General features: G+C 36.4%; 2 protein-coding genes and 1 long non-coding RNA gene across 5 annotated transcripts; all 3 read left to right on the forward strand.

Annotated features, from left to right (window-relative positions):
- The first annotated feature begins 167 nt into the window (after positions 1-167).
- Positions 168-2199, forward strand: LOC147760230 (uncharacterized). 2 transcript variants are annotated; one of them, XR_015335641.1, is made up of 4 exons: positions 168-642; positions 884-977; positions 1375-1529; positions 1711-2199. It is a non-coding gene; the product is annotated as an uncharacterized LOC147760230 (long non-coding RNA). The 2 variants fall into 2 exon arrangements; XR_015335642.1 differs by having other exon boundaries at positions 1375-1478.
- Positions 2200-7342: 5143 nt separating this feature from the next.
- Positions 7343-12130, forward strand: LOC106180462 (matrilin-4). Its single transcript, XM_086994493.1, has 5 exons — positions 7343-7672; positions 8817-8983; positions 9492-9651; positions 9977-10132; positions 10637-12130. Exons 1-5 carry the CDS (start codon positions 7588-7590, stop codon positions 10747-10749), a joined length of 681 nt encoding a protein of 226 aa, XP_086850619.1. The 5' UTR covers positions 7343-7587; the 3' UTR covers positions 10750-12130.
- A 445-nt stretch (positions 12131-12575) lies between these two features.
- Positions 12576-16500, forward strand: LOC106154890 (matrilin-1). Of its 2 annotated transcripts, XM_013529429.2 has the most exons (6): positions 12576-13266; positions 13538-13639; positions 14419-14588; positions 15070-15229; positions 15380-15535; positions 16035-16500. In XM_013529429.2, exons 2-6 carry the CDS (start codon positions 13555-13557, stop codon positions 16202-16204), a joined length of 741 nt encoding a protein of 246 aa, XP_013384883.2. In that variant the 5' UTR covers positions 12576-13266; positions 13538-13554; the 3' UTR covers positions 16205-16500. The 2 variants fall into 2 exon arrangements, with proteins under 2 accessions (XP_013384883.2, XP_086850617.1); XM_086994491.1 differs by lacking the exon at positions 12576-13266 and having other exon boundaries at positions 13356-13639.
- The last annotated feature ends 3194 nt before the right edge of the window (positions 16501-19694 follow it).

The raw sequence follows: 19694 nt of genomic DNA on the forward strand, positions 1-19694 counted from the left end.
GAAATGCACACAACTTCTTTTTTGCAGGCTGTATCCATATAATTTTGGTATGTGCTGATAGAAAAGGGTTGAAAAATAAATTTTGTAAAATAAAATCTGTGTTAAACCTCGTAAAATAAAAACTATAACAATTTTAAAAAGGGCCTAAAAACGAATATTTTTATACTACTTAAAAGCTAAACTGTTTCTTCAACTAAATTAATAAGTCAAAACCATGTATAGGTTTGTGAAAAGCCCTTAAAATAATTATGTTTGCCCTGCAGACGAACTTATGAAGCGAAAATAGATTTTTTAATTTGTTTATGTTGTAGAAACTAAATGTAAAATAACGATGCTAACTCTGTGACCTATTTTCAACATGGCGGGTACTAGGAGTATCACCAGAGCAACTGTGGAGCAAAGCACATCGTCTTCACTGTGTTAAAACATAATACTTTCTTAAATTTATGAAGAACACACACTAGAGATGCTTAGGTACATCTCAGAAGGATTGGTGTGCAACAGAATATAACAAGAAATGACCATAGCAGCTGGTCGTCCTTAGAATGTGCATTTTTTGGTTGAACCACTTCAGACTGTTGTCAGGCTTGGGTTCCTCAATACATCCATCTCATCGATTTAGCTCTGGATGTTTGTTGTAAGGTAAGTGATCAGTGGTGGCATACATATACTAGAATCAGATACACTAAAAACTCAAACCAGTTTAAATAATAAGTTTGAATATTTTTCAGTAATATAAAGAATATAAGCAAATTTAAAAGACATACTGGTATTTTTCAATTCACAGAGTTTTACTTGATTTCTGTTTCGTGGTAAACATGTATGCTGGAAAGAATTAACTGTGTATCTAACTTATAAAGTATATTTTTGCATTAAATTCTAGGGCTTTGTTACATGTGTTATCATAACACAAACAGTTAAGGACTATACTGAGCTTGAAGACAGCTTCATAAGAAATTTCTTACCCAGAATCAAAGGTATGTAACACGCATTCAGTTTCAAGTTTTGGCATTTTAGGGGATGTTACTTGTGCCAGTTTTTTATATTTCAGTTTTATATTCACTATGCAGATTTATGTGTGTTTACAATGAAGTTGAAGTTAACCACCTGTGCTTCAAATTTCAAGACTTACATATTACACAGGACACTTGTAACTAAAGGTACTTTAGTAAAATCAGGAAAACTTTGCGGTCCATTATGTTGTTCATGTTGCTGTGCAAGGGGGCGTGCCAGACAATTAAGCTGATTACAACGACTGAGCCCGAGTGTGATACTCCGCTGAGATAGATTGATCCTGCTACGATAGTTTCTATTCTGAACACAGTAAGCCTCTGTTGTTGTAAAGCATTTATTGATATTATGTTTATTTTTCAGATTTTACATCCTAGGCCTGTATGTGAACCTTGACCTGGACAATGTTACAGACAATAATAGAAAAGTCACCTGAAATTGCACAGGCAAATTCATCAGATTCAGATGTGAGCACCAACTTTGTAATACCTGGAACACTTACACGTAGAAGAAAAAAGGTTTACCTTTTTTTCATTTGTTTCTTTTTCTATCATGAAATTCTGGTAGCTACAATCATGCATATTTGATTTCCTTTTTTACACTTATGCAATATGTTTGATCAGAATATTATTTAGTAATTGTTCTTATACAGCAATTAACATGAGTTTAAAATATGTTTCATACATTTTCTTTTGACAGCCTGTCCTGCCATCTTCAGGTAGACGCAGTAGTGGATATCCTGGCAAACCTTTATTGGACTTAGAGCCACCTTGGTACATTCCCCCATAACAAATATGCATCTTAGGCTTGACAATCTCAATCAGTTTTGTAGGAAAGGAGGATTGGCGCCATTGAATTGACAAATATTGACAATTGACAGTTCAGTCACACTAAACTATAGTGGCATGTTGCTTCAAGTAACCACACTTATTCTAAGATTGCTGAATTATCATTACTGTAGGAGACCCTGGATCTCTCAACCAGAAGAAGAAACTTGGGGTCAATCAGTTATAAGATTAAAATCTGTGGAACACTACCCATCACTGTTGTGTTCAGTATATGGAAAAGATGACCGTGATATTGGAACCTTGGAGATTCATAACTTGATTTCACTCCTGTAAAAAGTAACTGCTTTGTTCTTTCACTGTCCAATTGATGATATAAAAATAAAGTACTTCTGTCATTGTATATTGCTGACTCTGTTTTAATTTTCTTTATAGAAAAAGAATATAGATATCATATGTATTTACAAAGCCTATGAATCATTTGAAAGGAAAAAGAATTGTTGAAAAATGCAATATAAATCATTTCAAGTGGATTAATTAGTGTTGCACTTGAGAAAACTGATAAAATGAGACAGTCATTCCCTTTTACCTTTAGAAAATCATTTGTAATTTTTTTTTTCTCCCTGAAAATAAGGTATATACACAATGCTGATGACACTGTATTGCACAGTAATAACTTATTAAATTGGGGGGGGGGGATAACTTGTCACTAGTAATTTAAATTCATTCAGAAGTTGTATGGCTCTGTTTGAAAAGAATATTATTTCAGCAATCCTGTATTACAGATATCAAAATAAAAAAACCTGCAAAAATGGGCCTCTTATTATTTTGAGGAATTAGGGTAAATGTATTTTGGGACAGATTTGATGGCAGCCATTTTGTATTTATAAAAATTTGATAGATTTGCCCTAATCAAAGTATAGTTTGAATTCCTGGCTGTGAGCCTTTGATTAAATTTGATTATTGATAGGTATTATCTCAAAATGTAGTGATATCTTGATTTTGGCCGTTCGGTTTTTTGCTAAAATTTCTAAAGTTTGAGGCACTTTTTCAATATCTTCTGTTGTGTTTAACACACTTTTTGAATTTTGTATGATTAGACCAATATATGCTTAGGATCCCTACAAAATTTTATGGCTGTCAAGCCTGCAAAAAGAGAGATATGAATGCTTGAACATTGCTTGGTAGAAAAGTGAGTTTGGGGGGTGGGGTCATAAAAAATGGGCGTGGCTCGTTAGTTTGTGGGTTAAACTGAAATTTAGTAACATATTCTAAATGGCAAATGGCTGGTTTAAATATGTAAATTTTCAATTAATTTTAAAAAGTCATCAGTTTTGAAATATTTGCTTATGAAGTGGCTTTATTGACCGAAGCTGAAAATCAAGCCAAAAATGGCCAAAACATATAATATCATATTATAATTATATCCTATGATTTCTTTTGGGATTGTTGCCTTCAGTTTTAATATCTCCTATATATGCAACAATATTATGAATTTGGTTGAAATCTGTTGACCCCCACCTTGCCACCCTCTGACTGGTCTTATCATGGACACACACTTAAAATGTGAAACACGTTGATGTGTGTACTCAGTGCTATACCGTATAGTAGGCTTGTTAAGGGGTCAAACGCTGCATTTTATAGTACAAATGTCTAACTTGGCATAAATGTTCCTTGGGCCAAAAGGAAATGTTTTATCCAAAGAGACACGCTCTATCGATGCATAAATCAGCATAAACTATGCAAATTAGGTGCCAAAATATATAATATTTCATATTTCTATTAATTTTTGGTCTAGAAACATGTATAGATTATCAAACCTGACAAAATTAGGGACCGGGAACCCATTTTTGATATTATGGAAGCGATTGATGGCCATTTTGTGCCTCAAATCCAAGATGGCCGCCATCGCCATTTTGAAAGTGGACATAATTTTGCTATCTTATGTTGAATTTTGAAGCGTATGGTCTATAGTAGAGTCTTATATTTCATAGGTCATTCACGTACATACACATCTCTTAAGTCTAAATAAATGCTTAAAATTGGAAAGTATTATTTTGCAGTCGCTGTGACTCATTCATAAGTTGAAAAAACAGAATAAATCTCATTGACCTCGTTCTCCAAAATATCTATACTTCATTTATAAGTCTCGGCATATTTTGAATGCATCACAACAACAGTTAGTTAGATAGGGGCCTTATTGTGTCAAAAATGAAAAGCTAGACTTTATCTATATCTGTGAGCTGTGCACAAAACAAACAGAACGCCTTACCTTCTGACCCTTCTCAGCTCCAGAACCCATTACATTAACAACCACCAACAGCAAGCAAATCACGCGTGGAAGAAACATTTTAATCATCGACTGAACGAGTTAATCGTTTTTAGATCAGCGTTCTATGTGTTCTGTACCGTCTTGAATAAGCGGATTAATTAAATAGACAGTTCCTTATGGAGAGTTCAAAGGTACATTTTATCCAATCAAGTTTAGCAAGTTTGAGTGCGAGGTTTTAAAAACACAAACTATTATTGCATCTTATTGAATACACCATGGCCAATTTCGAATTGCTCTTTTAAGATAAAATAGAGTTTGTTCTTGTATATTGTACTTGAGATAGGTCCACATGTCTCTCTAAGCTGCTTCGTGAAATGTAATCATATATATATATATATATATATATATATATATATATATATATATATATATATATATATATATATATACTTGGTGATGTAGACGTTGGGCCAACTGCCGGATTAGGCGCTACAAGTCAGCATAGCAAAAAAAAGCCTCCACTGCCAGACCAGGCACTTTATCCTTGATTTAACCTCCTAAGTGCCAAGCACCAAGCGGAGAGACAGCAGGTACCGGTTATGAAGGATTAGCTCGTCGATGCCATGTCCCCCAGATCCGAATGCTGACATTAACCCCAAGGCCATATGACCTTAGATGACAACCGACTTATTTATCTATTTATACAACCGTAACTATTTAATTCAACAGCATATTGTCATTATTCATGAGATATATTTCTTCCCGGCGTCTTTCTAATATCATGCTGGTACGAAATAAAGCATTAGATCACAGTGAACGATGTAAGCGGCACGTAGGCTTGGTGTCTTCATAGACGGATGACAATTAGGTAACATAAATGACGGTAGTCAATACAGTGTTATTCAGCCGATAAGCGGGTATTGCGACACGTTGATGGTGGGTTATGCCTGTAAAATTACACGACTGAATCCTTTTCAGGGACATTGTACATCAGAATAAGAAATAATTTACATTGCGTCTATGCCCAATCTCATACATGATTTTACTGGTAATTTAAGGAGTAACGCACAACGCACCACATCGTGCTGATATTGGATGTCATTATATGTACCAAAACTGATTGGGTCTTACTGTGTATTTGCACTTTCCAGAATGCATCGAACACGTTTAACCCTCTGACCAAGATAAATGCCAATTTATTCATTAATGAGTTCTATTAACAAACAAAGCAAACCTCAAAGAAGCATTTTTCCCGATAGATCGGTTCTGCATTGTAGTTGTTGGTCAGGCTGAATAAATGGTTCCATTAGAATGTGGATTTCTTACAGTTTACAAGATGTGTTGTATCCGGTCGCCCTTTTTAAATGATGTTTTAAAAGTAGGTCGTGTATTAAGAACAAATAAGATCCTTCATCAAATAAGAATCGTTGTTTTTAATATTTTAATATTTGGCTGAAATACGTTAAAATTGGCCTTACATGTTTTCAATAGTGCCATAAAATTAAATAATCTTTCCTCCTTCCGACCTAAGAAAATTTTTTAAAAAATCATGAAATTGCTTTAGAAATTGCGAGTAATTAAAAAAAATGCTGTTGGACTGCAACATTTAAAAAAAGCAAAATTGAGTATGTTATCATCGGACTATTTAAGAACCATGCACCGATGTTCTTTTATTATTCAATTAAATGTCACATTTATTTGAAAGTTAAATGTCTTATCAATATCAGACTTCGAAACACGAGAGATCATCCTTTCGGTTGTGAAAATAATCATGAGCTGCTTTCAGGAACTCTTCCTTCTCGAAGCTACCGTTTTGGTTCCCATTGATACAATTCATAAAAGACTCGTCGATCCCTTCTTGAACGTTAAAATCATGACAAAATATTTTGTGTTGTTGAACACCGAGTTTTATTTCATCCAAATAAGTTCGAATGTGGTGTTGAAGGAAGCAGTTTAAGAAAGGATAACGTCAAATTGAGCCGTATCCAATGGAATAACCCAGGGTCAACGTAAATGACTTGATTCATCAAGAAGCGTTTTAACTTAATAAGTTGAGGCAAAATAGAATGACCGGTGAAAGCGTTATTTCACCTGAGGAAGACACTGTGATAAGGTCGAAATGTAGTGTTGCTCGATCGTTTCAAGTTATATCCAGTATATAGATTCATTTTTTCTCTACATCATGGGCACTTTAATATCACTTTTTTAAGACAATATAAATGACTATTTTTCTTGTATACTTGCGCTTGGCCTGCCACCGTGACATCTTTGACAATATACCTGCAAAAAATTGGCCCTGGTATAGATAGGGTGTAGACGTTTGCGCCTCTCCGAGGTGGATACATCTCAGTTGCCGTCGCGGCACTGAAAGCTAGGTTATAATAACACATATTTTCACTTTCAAAATACCACCTCACCCTTGATTCAACTCCTAAGTACCCAACACCAAGCGTGGAGACAGAGGGTTCATTTAATGGCCTCATTCAGAATAGGTATCAAATGTGGCCGCGGATCAAATGTGGTCGACCCACTTGAATGCTTGTTGAAATCTATTCAGTGTATTATTCTGAATGAAGCTTTTTATTGGGTCGCCATATTTGATTTCTGGATCTGTTAGTCCACCATTCCAATTTTCGTTCTATGAAAGCGTGCACGTCTCTGGAAAGGGTCGAAACCAAGTCCTCCACCTGTGGGCACTGACAACAAAGCTATGTTGTTGGTTCTTCGTAGATGAAAACATATTTATCTATTTATTCTGCGCCTGCGAAGTATTTAATTAAATAGAATATACTCAATATAATAACATCTGATATATTCCTTCACTACACCTTTTTTACTGTCATACTGATACAGAAAAAAGAACTACAACAGATAAACACTGTAAGTAGCACGTACGCATGGTCTTTCCATATGCTGAGAACAATGATGTAACATTAACGACAGTAATTAATACAGTGTAATACAGCCGACAAGCGGGTATTGCAACATGTTAATGCTGGCTCATGCTTTCCAAGAAAACACGTTTGCAAATTGCACACTTTTCAGGACCCGGTTAAATCGCATTAAGCAATACTGCACCTCTATAGTGTCTGTACCCAATCCCATACATAATATTGCTAGTCATGTTAATAGCTTAATTACGGGTTTAACAGCGGTTACGATAAGCAACCAAAGCTGCCAATCTTAATCCTCTTATTATCATTACCACTATGGGGGGCTTGCGTACTTGCACTTAAGTTGTAGACAGCGCAAGCTATTAAAGTGTCTAGTTTTTTTAATGGCTATGCTGTATGTCAAGGCTGCATGACGTTACAAAATGGCGGCTCCTATTCCCAACTGTTTATCGTGGCAGTGCAATCGTTGAAATTCAGGTTAAACAGGGCTAACTAGAAATAAACTTCATCAAGTTACAGGAAGGATCAGGCTGCATCCTTGTCACGTTACAGTATTATATAAAACAGAGCAGATACTAGTTACGTTATACAGATCCACCGCAAGTTGTTGGCCGCCGGAGCCGACATGAAGCGCTCCTGTGCACTTATTCTGTTAGCTGTGCTGTTGCTGTCAGAGTGGTGTGTGGTTAACTCTATTCCCCAGGGTGAAGGTAAATTACTGATAATTATATTCTATAAATTGTCGCTGAATAGGAGAACGTTCAATAGGATACAATATGACATATGACACACATCAATTGATATGTATCTTGACTGTAATAGGGGTAATTTACAGTATAATAGATGATCCGGGTACAAACTGATCTGCCAACTAAATATGGCCGACCCCGCTTCAAAAGCGATGCCGATAAATCCATGATGATCTCCTCCACAAGCGCCGTTACTGCAGGGGCCTAACAATTATACCTCGGAGCTGAGATTTAGTCCGTTTAATGGCGCGTGTGGAGGCGGGGAGACCATCGGGAATCTGCGCCATCGCTTTGAAGTGTGTCATCGTACATTCGGTGTCTATGTTAATCATTTACTTAGACCGCATTCACAACGAGTTGAGTCATGGCTTTACAAATCTAAGGACTAAATATGGCGAACGTACATGAAAGAAAAACCGCCTAATCTTTTAATAGTCTCCCCGCCTCTCACACACCTCCCTGCGGGGGTTCAGTCATTAAATCTCGGCTCCATTGGGACGACACATGGGGAGGCGTGTGAGAGGCGGATAGACTGTTAAAATATTAGGCCGTTTTTCTTTCATGTAAGTCCGCCATATTTAGTTCTTGGATTTGTAGAGCCATGGCTCAACTCGTTGTGAATGCGGTCTTAGTTGTAGCCATTGACCAATTAGCAGATCTTCTGTTTTTCTAGAATTATGACAAAATGGACACTGTGATTTCTTGGTAACTGTATAAAAACAATTAAGTGAGTAAAATATTTTTGCATGTAGGCTAAAAAAAGGGGACTGGAAGGTGAATATATATCAAATAATGATAAAATAAAACTCTGAAGTGTAAGATAATAAAATGCACATATTGCATGAAAAGGCAATTGCAATGTTTTTTTTTAAATTTATATCTAAAACTGGAAACGGCTTGAGGGTGAATATTTTTATAAAATCATATCCTCTTTTAAAAGTTTAACGTCTCTTGTGACTTGGTAAACAACCTAATTGCAGCGTGATGAAAGTCACTCACCGTGTTTACTCGTCGTAAACTCTTCGCTTACATGAACTACGATATCTGTAATAATTGTATTGAAATATTCTCATGCATAGCCATAATTTATTATAATATCAACTAGGGACATCAACAGCGGCAAGTCTATCGGGTATTCTACAGAAGATTGTGTCTCCCTGCACTTCCAATCAAGCCAACTGCAAGAACCCCAATTTTGATATTGTCTTCGCATTGGACAGCAGTTCGAGCATTGATGATACCGAGTTTAATATGCAGAAATATGCAACAAAGGTGAATGGGTCCTCTGTATTTTTTTAATTAATTAATTTATTTATTATTATAATATTTTTTTAGCTGGGTGCTGATATACGTAGTCATCTTCCGTTCTCACGTCAGTGAACTTACCATGGGTTATTTCTAACGTGTTTTGATTATCATTATAAGTTATAAAGGAAACGTATGGGGCGAGCATCGGCCCATTATTTATGTGTCTGTGCACAGCTTGGATTAATTGTAACCATGTTTTGGGTAATAAGAAATGGGATTAGAATGGTTCTTCTTAGGCAGGCTTGTTCGCTAGTGTTTTAAAGGGTGATGTACAGAGCACTTGACGTGATAAAGTCGCATCAAATATTATATATATATATATATATAGGCCTATATATATATATATATATATATATATATATATATATATATATATATATATATATATATAATTCCATGTATTCTTAATATGCCATTACCATAGCTCAATTGCGTGGTATGTATTGACGACAGCTGTGCCTTTATTTCTCAGATGATTGCTGAATTCATCGATAGGCATAGTCCCATTACCCCCGATGGAACCCGGGTTGGTGCATTGACGTTTGCCACTGATGTGGTCAGAGAGTTCGAGTTGAATGAACACACTGATTTTGCCACCGTTCAAGGTCACATCGACGCGATTCACAAGAGAAGTAAGTCAATTTGTTTTCTAGCGCTCTTTCCTCTCTCTCTCTCTATCTGCCATAAACATAAACACGCGTACACACTGCCTCGCTCTTTCTCTCCTTCTTTCTCTCTCTCTCTTTCACACGCACGTACACACATACGAACACACACATACATTATTACAAAATCATTTATTTCTCTCTTTCTCTTTCTCTCTCTCTCTCTCTCTCTCTCTCATATACACATACACATGCGCATACACTTACTCTCTGTCTCTCTCTCTTTCTCTACCTCTCTCATGAACATAAACGAGCACACACCCACACACAGATATATTTTTCTCTTTGCAAGTGGGAGCTACGAATATAAAAAAGGCTTTGCAGACTGCGAAGCTCATGTTTGAAGATTTTTTCATAGAAAATAAACAGAAGCTAATATGGCTATTTACTGAAGGGTTGTTTAACCAGGGCGATCCACGACCAACAGCAACGCAAATTAAGGAACAAGGTCAGTATATCCCTGAAGCCTGTATTGCCAAAATGATCAAATCAACATTGGGACTAAGGGACCATTCCCAGACCGTCTCTTGCTAACTGTTGATCGATCTATCTCTAAGGGGATTCTCCCTAAATTGCAAACAACTGAACCGACTTACATGTCTGACACGTCCACTGAAGCTTTTAGGGGGTAATTTATATTAAAATTATAGTTCAGCATTTTTAGTAACTTTAGCAGCTTATGTACCTTTTGGTTGAAATATAGTCTACTGTGATCACCTTATCAGTGAATGTATAATTATATTTTGAATTTCTTATTAAACGCCAGATGCAGTCAACAAAATTTCAAGTGATATTCTCTCTTTTCTGATAAGACTAAAATAGATGTGACCCCTGAAACATGCCCAACGTTCAACTTCATAATTAACCATTTTTTATATATGTGTGTGTGTGTGTGTGTGTGTGTGTGTGTGTGTGTGTTATTTATCAATTCATTATCTTTATATATTTCCAGGATTGATTATCTGCGTGGTTGTCATTGGTAACCATGGGAATGTAGACGGAATCGACGACATAGCATATCCAGGATGTGTTGTCGAAATAGGAAATTTTGCAGAGTATATTTAAATCACAAGAAAAGCACAGTGATATTTATGCTTAACTTTTCGTATCTTTTGGACTCGCAATAACATCCCCTATATGTACGAGATCCTTTCAATGCAGACATCGTTTGCGCATTATGTAAGTCATTGTAATAGAACAATAATGAAGACTAATAAACCACCCCTTTTAAAAGCATGAATACTGATCATTTTAAACAAATGACAACACCTTGGTCATCAGGGTGTAATTTATCTCGTGTTTATGTTTCTAAACTTTTTGCCTGGTGCCTGGTGAGTAGAATCGCAACATTTATTATTTGCTTAATTGTCTATTGACAAGAAGCCATTGCCTGTCGCATTATGATTGAAGGACAACTAACACATCATATAACCTACATGCACTGAATAACTAAGTAACTAAATACCACACTTAATAGTTCGCTAACTGATTAACTACCCAACCAACTGCATTATCACCGACTGACCAAATACCTGATCTGGCAACAGACTAAGGCTGTATTCCCAAAGCTTTTAGATCGATCTATTCCCGCGGGGAGTCTCACTAGATTACTGTCAGATATTCCGGCTTAAATGTCCGTCCTGCCTACTACAAGCTGTAAGGGGGTAATTAACTTTCGTGTCCGCTCTGCTGACAGCTATTTAGCGTGAACCCCCAGGGAGTTAGGTCGATCTAAAGTAGATCGATCTATTCTCTGGAAATGGGGTCTAACTCGATACTAAATAGACAGTAGTACATTACAGAGATATAACATCTTTGTGAATATTAGACCTTACAAAGAAAGCGTGTAACGTTCATCACATACCAATAAAGGGTGCTAGGACGTATTTTTTCCTTTCTTAAAATAATTGCTCATAATTGCTCTTGATTTTTTTAAGGCATAAAAGTTGCGCAGGGGAACAACTGGGTGTAGACAAAAGTCAGCAGTCTTCATTTCTTGGTATTAGCTGCATGTGGACCAGGGAACAAACATCTTAATCGTATACTTTTACTTATAACACTTTTTTGCCTACCCTTGGTTATTATTATTATTATTATTATTATTATTATTATTATTATTATTATCACCAGCAATTCATCACTGGGCTGAACTGAGTTAGCAAGGTATGCAAACCCCATTATCAACGTGTCAGGTGAAAGAGGATATTCAGTGGTAAAGGACTGTTGATTCACCAGAGACGCCCTGATCAAAAGTGTCTTAAGAGCCTGCAGAGACAAAATAAAAGAGTATTATTACTCCTTTATTAGACCATGTCCAGAATGTTGGCGGTCATTTTAGGAACATCTTGCTTTCCTACAAAATACCCATACTGACATTATTACGTAATCAATGTGAGAGTGAAGAACTTATCTGTAAACATGCGCTCAGTATTCAGATGGCAAGGCCAAATTGCAAAACATAAAACCCAACGCACTGCGCTGCCATTAATCTTATAGCAACATGGTCAGAGCCCAAAAAATGTAGTCTCAAAGAACATGTTCATGGCAGAAATAAAACATTTAAGGAGCGCACGTTGAGGCATTATGGTCGGCCATGGCTCACTTAGGGACCATTCTCACACCCTATCGTATTATCTGTGGATCCACCTATTTCCAAAGGGATATTCACTGAATTACATTCAGCTTAAGCGGCTTAGATGTTTGTCTCGTCTACAGAAGCTGGTAGGGGGTTATCAATCATCGTTTAGCAGCTTCAGTAGGCGTGTCAGACATCTTCGACTCTTAAGCTTAAAACAATTTAGTGAGAAAGCTCTCGGATATGGATGGATTCTGTTAGATTCTATGTGTGAAAACCCAGTCATAGATTATCATTACAACAGACAGCTATGTACTTGAAGTCTGATTGGGATTCCTGTGTTCTTAAGGACTTTTGTTCCAATTTCATACACTTCTTTGTATTTTGAGACAAACCGATTGCAGGTTTTGGTTCGAGTTGTTCCGCGCTTTGCTATTCGTCTTGATACAGGTTAGACATTGACGTTTAAATTTGAGGCTTTGCATGGCTTCGCCAGCAATGCATTACCGGAGTGGATTGAGTAATCATTGCATTCAAAACCTATAAATAACGTGTCTGGAGGGAGTTGTAAAGATGCGGTTTGTATTCAAAATGTAAAACCCCACATATTACTCTGCCATTAAACTTATACCAACATGGCGCAATGTTCTTGTCATCCTTTGTATTTCACTCAAAGCCATGTTTATTTATTTTCTAACAAGGCGCCGGGCGCAATAATTGTCTCATTTTTCTCCTCAGTTGTAGGTTTGTCAAAACCTTGTTGTCTCAAAGAACATGTTCATGGCAGAAATCAAACATTTAACGAGCGCACTTTGAGGCATCATGGGTCACAAGGGCTGCATTTAGACTGTCATTACAACATACAGCTATTTCCTTCAAGTCAACTTTGAAGTTCCTGTTCTTGAGGAATTTTGTCCCAATATCATACATTTCTGTGTATTTTCAGACAAAGAAATTGCAAGAATTGGATCTAGACTTACCACGCTTTTAAATTGGTTTTGATACAGGTTTGCCATTTATTATTATTATTTTTTTTTTAATCTGGAGCGCAAGGATAGTCTTGGGGAAGCTATGTTTAAACGTGGCCGATAAGTCTACTTATTTCCCCTCAATTAACACAAAAGTCACATATGATACCTTGTACTAGACTACCATTAAATTCGTCTTTGGCGGTTACATTGGCCATTGGCAATAACAACACAATAGGTGTGCCAGCAGCGCATCCGTTCTTACTATTATATAAGACAGAGCAGCTACTAGTTACGTTACGTTATACAGATTACACTGGAACCGATATGAAGAGATTCTGGGCACTCATTCTGGCTGCTGCTTTGTTGCTGAACGAGTGGTGTGTGGTTAACTCTGTTCCCCGGAGGAATGGTAAGTTATTGATAATTGCATTCCATAAACTGTCAATTAATAGGAAAACGTTTAATATGATAAACCGTGTACCTTGACTGTTATACTTGATAGAAAAGTTTGCATCTATACCCCACCTTTGCAATATTTCTCAGTATATGTATATTTTTTTCGGTACAGTTTCATAAAAAATACTGATACCCAATTACGTATATATTATAATACGCGTTAAATGCAGAAGTAATATAAATTCATGGTATATACTGGCTTACTGAACAATGCACAAATTTCTTGTAAAAGACTGATAAGGAAATATTCGTGCATTAGGTATCACTGTTAGTCATTTACTTCGTTGTAGCCATTGATACATTTTGCATATAGATTATTTTCCCTAAATAATGACAAAATGGACAACGTGATTTCTTTGTACACCGTAACTGTATGGTAACACTTACGTGATTACAAGATGTTTTTGCATGTACGCTCTCTATCTCTTAAAAAGGGGAGTAAGATTTGAAAACAAAATCCATATATTGCATACAAAGGGAATCAGAATCTTTCTATTTTTAATTTAGAGTTCCAACTGGAAGTAGCTAGAGGGCAAATACTTAAACCAATCTCTTACTTCTTTAAAAATAATAATAAAGAAAAAAAAATATATCTTGCGACTTGGTTAATATGTAAAGCCATGTACTCATTGCGTTTACTCATCGGAAACTGTTCGCTTACTATGATATCTTTAAAAATTGTATCGCAACTGTATTGCATTTATCACTATTATTTAACATACTATCAACAAGGGACATCAACGACGGCAAGTGAGCTTTCGGGTATTTTAAAGAAGATTGTGTTTCCCTGTACCACCGAGCAAACCAACTGCAACAACCCTGATCTCGATATTGTCTTCGCATTGGACAGCAGTTCGAGCATTAATGATACTGAGTTTAAGGCGCAGAAATATGCAACAAACGTAAGGGTTCCTTTGATAACACAAAATACAATATGTAAAATAATTTTCCATTTTTAATTTTAACTTACTTTTACTTTGAATTTAATATAAAAAAAAATCCAAAGAAACTTAGTTTCCCTGTTCCGGATACCGTTCCCACATGTCAGTGATCTTACCATGGGCTATTTCTAATGTGTTATAATTATTATAATACGAAATAAAAGAAACACCTGGGGCGGGCATCGTGCCATTTTTATTTTGAGCAATTAGATGTTGGATGAAAATGGTTGGCTTATTATATACGTGCTTTTTAGGCATTATGCACAGTGTACAAAGTGAGATAAATAAAGCCACATTACACAACTTGTTAAAATTAAGTCTTTTAGTTTGACACGATAACGTTAACATATTTCATTTCATGTATTCTTGATATGCCATCTTTGTAGTTAAACTGTGAATGTATTGAATAAATTGAAAATAAACATGTCTTTTTTTTTCTCAGATGATTGCTGAATTCATCGATAGGCATAGTCCCATTGCCCCCGATGGAACCCGGGTTGGTGCATTGACGTTTGCCACTGATGTGGTGAGAGAGTTCGAGCTGAATGAACACACTGGTTTGGAATCTGTTCAAGGTTACATTGACGTGATTGGTAGAAGAAGTAAGTGAATCTCTTTTTTCGCCCTCTTTCTTCTCTCTTTCTCACTTTCTCTCATTGTCGGCCTACCTGTCTCCTTCACTCACATTCATACACACATATTACATTATTACAAATTTCATTTTTACAATCATTTGTTTTTCTATTTACAAGTGGGAGGTACAAACACAAAACTGGCTTTGGAGACTGCGCAGCTCATGTTTGAAGATATGTTCTTAGAGGAAAGCTGGAAGCTAATCTGGCTATATACTGACAGTGTGTTTAACCTGGGCGATCCTCGACCAAGAGCAACAAGTATTAAAAAACAAGGCTAGTATATACCTAGAGTTTGTATTGTCAAAACGATCAAATCAACAGTCAGTCTAAGTCAAGACATGCGTAACTCTAACCGGACTAAGATGTTGTTTCGCAAATTATTAGAAATGTTGTGGGTCAATCGTTCTGTAAAGGCCCAGTGACCAATATTGTAGTTAACTTTTTCCGTACATGTACCTGATATTCTTCACTTCATGTTTAAAATATAGAACATTATGATCATCTTATTAATGAATATATATGTGTGTGTGTGTGTGTGTGTGTGTGTGTGTGTGTGTTTTATTTTCATTTTTTTAATCCACATTTTGTTGAAATGAAACAACAAATACAATCAGCCTATTTTCAGGTTTTCAGTTCTCTTATTTGATAAGGTCATTATTGATGTGACCCTTGAAACAGGTCCACAGTTCAAATTAATATAATAAAGTTGTTTGGATAATTTATATTTTCTGTCGCCTTTATCTATCAGTTCATTTTCTATATTTATTTACAGGATGGATTATCTGCGTGGTTGTTATTGGTAACCATGAGAATGTAGATGGAATCGACGACATAGCATCTCCAGGATGTGTTGTCAAATTTGGGAGTTTTACAGAGTACGCAAAAGTCGCAAAAAAGGCTCAGGGCCCAGATCAGTTTGATGAATTTGGTTACCAAGGATAACGCTTAGTGTCTTTTGGACTTGCAATAACATGTATTGTATGTACGAGATAAGTTCAATGCAAGACATTGTTTGCGCATTACGAAAGCCACTGGAATAAAAACGATGACAAGCACAAAATCACCACTATGAAAAGCATGACGCATACTGATCACTTTAAATAAATGCTATCACCTTGGTCATCAGGGTGCAATTTATCCCGTGTTTATGTTCCTTAACTTTTTGTCTGTTGCGTTGCAATTGCCTTGGATTTCCAAATCGTTTTCTTCGATTAATGGCGGATAAATAAAAGGAACAAAAATATATATATATACAGTGTCGTTGTGACATTTATTCTTTAATTGACTTTCTCAAAGAAGCAAACAAAAATACACGACTTTTTTATTGATATCAGAAAATTATGCAAATAATGTGCCGTTAAAAAGGTACGCGAGTGATACGTCTGCCCTCTTCTTGCTGCATGCCCCAGGACTCTCAAGCTTTGACGAAATTTTAGTAACTGTATCTGTAAGATTCCGAATAGGATGACACATGACACTCTCAGACTGATGGAAAATGGTGGATTTGTTCACTATAGCCCAAACCAACATAACGGATATTAGTTTCTTAGTAGCACATAATAATTACCACCTGGGATGGAAAAATCCAGATTACAATATTTCAAGTTCAGCTATTTTTGAATGCATAAATCACAAAATTGGATAAATTAGCTTTTTTTATTTTAAGACATTGTTAAATATCATGACATATGGATTTAAAAACAGACAATTTAAGTGTTTTTGCTCTCCTTTAAAAATGAAAAAGAAAAAAAAATACTTAAACTTTACAAAATCTGTAAGTGTCACTTCCCGATGTCCCTGTTCAATTGTTTATTCACACAGAGCTGGTACTTAAGTATTATTGCTTTAGTTGGTATTGCTTCGCAATTATACCGATAGATGTCTCTGTAAGTCAACTGCAGCCCCGTGTGCTAGTTTGATTCTCTTTCCTCAACGTTGCCTGATCTATCCTGAAAAATAATAATTAAATGTCAGTGTAAGAATCAGGGGCTCACCTATAAAAACACATAAAAACACAGCAAGATAACTGGAAGATAAATAATTATTATGGATAAAATGAAATTATTATAATGATAAATATAATAATTATGTAATAGGAGAGGAGGGCCTGGCACATTGGAAGACGGCTGTGGGGAGGAACAGGCAAAGCTCAAACAGAGAGGGTGGGCGAAAGACTGATCAAATGTTTGAATATATAAGTTATCAATTAAGAATGTTTAAACAGAGTCAAAAATGTAATCGTTCTGACGACAAGGTCTGTTCAAGGGCCTGAAAATTTTTGGTGGTTTGGAGGGCAAACAGTGCCCTTTGGTAAGGTTCATCTATAATTAAGCTAGTCAAAATTCTAATTTAAAGAGGGGAATATTAGTGTGATATATTTTTCAGAGAACGAAGGGGGGGGGGCAAGACCCTCCTGACCCCCCCCCCCCCCTCTAAATCCGCCACTGATTGGGTAGTTAATCAGTGAGACAACTGCTCAGTGTGATATTTTGTTACTTTGTTATTCGGTAGGTTATATGATGCGTCAGTTGTCCTTCACTAATGATGTGACACGGTTTGTGGTCGATAGACATTGAAGCCACTGATAAAGTTAAAGAGATTCCCAGACAGGGGTAGTCACATAACAGGGATATAAACCACTGTTAATATCATGAGACCTTTCAAACAAACCATGTAACGTTCATCAGATACAAGTACCATAAATGGTTGTTGTGGCCTTTTTTCTCCTTTCTTAAACTTATTGTTCTTAATGGATTTGAATATGTTATTAACGGCATGAAAGTTGCTCAGGGGAGACAATTGGACTGTAGATAACAGTCAGTCGTCTCCATTTCCTAGAACCAGCAGTGGACCAGTGACCTTAATCCTGTATTTTTCCTGATATGTGGTATATTTCCTATTCTTCTTCCTATTCTTCTTCTTCTTTTTTTTCTTCTTCTTCTTCTTCTTATTATTATTATTACATATTATTATATAAACAACTTGTCGGGTGGAAGTGGAAATTCAGTCGCAAATGACGGTTCATTTACCAGAGACACCCTGATTAAAAGTGTCTTTAGAGTCTGCAGGACCAACGTAATTATTACTGTAGAGCCGCATTTTGCAACCGACCGCATTTGAAAGTGCTACGCATTTTGCAACCAAAGAAAATCGTAAAAACGCATTTTGCAACTGCAACACATTTTGCAACTGCAACACATTTTGCAACCAGGTTTTTTTCTACGTCCCTGGAACAGTTTGAACTACGAAACAGGTAGAATTGGAGTGGGGACGGGTTTGCTTCGACTAGGTACGCTGAAACTGGTCAGGTTGCCTCTGGGGCGGGGAAAATATATAATATATATTTCTCATTGGGATTTTCTAGACCATTAGAGTTAAGAAGTTGAAGCGTCAGGGCATAATAAAGACATTGTTAGGTATGTACATAGGCACTTTTTAATTTGTAAATTGGGGGTGTGACAGTTTCTTAGGGGTTGTTATTTGTAATTTTTACATTGTATTTTCTGTTATCTACCTTTATATCTTTTGAATAAGAAAATAAAAGTGTTGGGAATTAATACACTATCGTAAGAAATGTGCCTGGGCTCTTCAGATTTTTTTGTGACTTAGCGTGTGGTTGTCCCTGAGGGTAGTTGAGATCGTTAGAGATGTGTTTAGGCACATCGGAATTTTTGGTTACTTGGGGAGTGGCCGTCCCTGGGGATAGTTGACTGTAATATTTTCACCGCAATTTCTTTCATCTCCTTCTAGACCATTCGAGTTAGGAACATGAGTCTTTAGTGCATGGGTACGGGGGAATTTTAGTGTGACTTCGAGTGTGACTGTCCCTGAGGGGATGAGTGATTGGTGGCATATGTCAGACAATTAAGCTGATTTCACTGATTGCACTGAAGTGAGATCCCCTGCAGAGTTGGACCGACCCAGCTAGTAGGATGTGTGAATCTAAAAGCGGTCTTCGAGTTAAGAAGGAAAGGGGATGCAAAGAAAGCAGCAGACAGCACTTAATAACACACCTTCAGCGGTATGCTTGAATGTAGGTCAAGTTAATTAAAAACCCGTGCAAGAACCCATACTTTCAGGAATCATTGTGCATAGCCTCTGTATACCGACACACCTACTAATCACATGTTTGTTTTGTATTAAGACACAACGGCTAGTTGAACGCCAGGATTTCTGAGTGTGTAGGGCCTTGAATGATTATTCAATTGGATTCCTTGACCTAAATTAATGCCTACGGCTGTAAGTCTGTTAAGTGCCATGTGCGCTGCTGCTGTTCTCTACATTCCTCAAAGACCCTTAAACAATCTTAAAAAGTGACTGGTTTATCAATCCCCAACCTTTCATGTCTCAATTTATATCATCAAAAACCCACAAGGACCCATACATATCCATAGAAACATGTTTTCAATCCCCATAGCCTTCCGTTCCTAAC

This window comes from Lingula anatina, chromosome 8 (genome assembly GCF_051362555.1).
Source record: "Lingula anatina isolate TDL-2025a chromosome 8, LinAna3.0, whole genome shotgun sequence".
NCBI classification, from domain to species: domain Eukaryota; kingdom Metazoa; phylum Brachiopoda; class Lingulata; order Lingulida; family Lingulidae; genus Lingula; species Lingula anatina.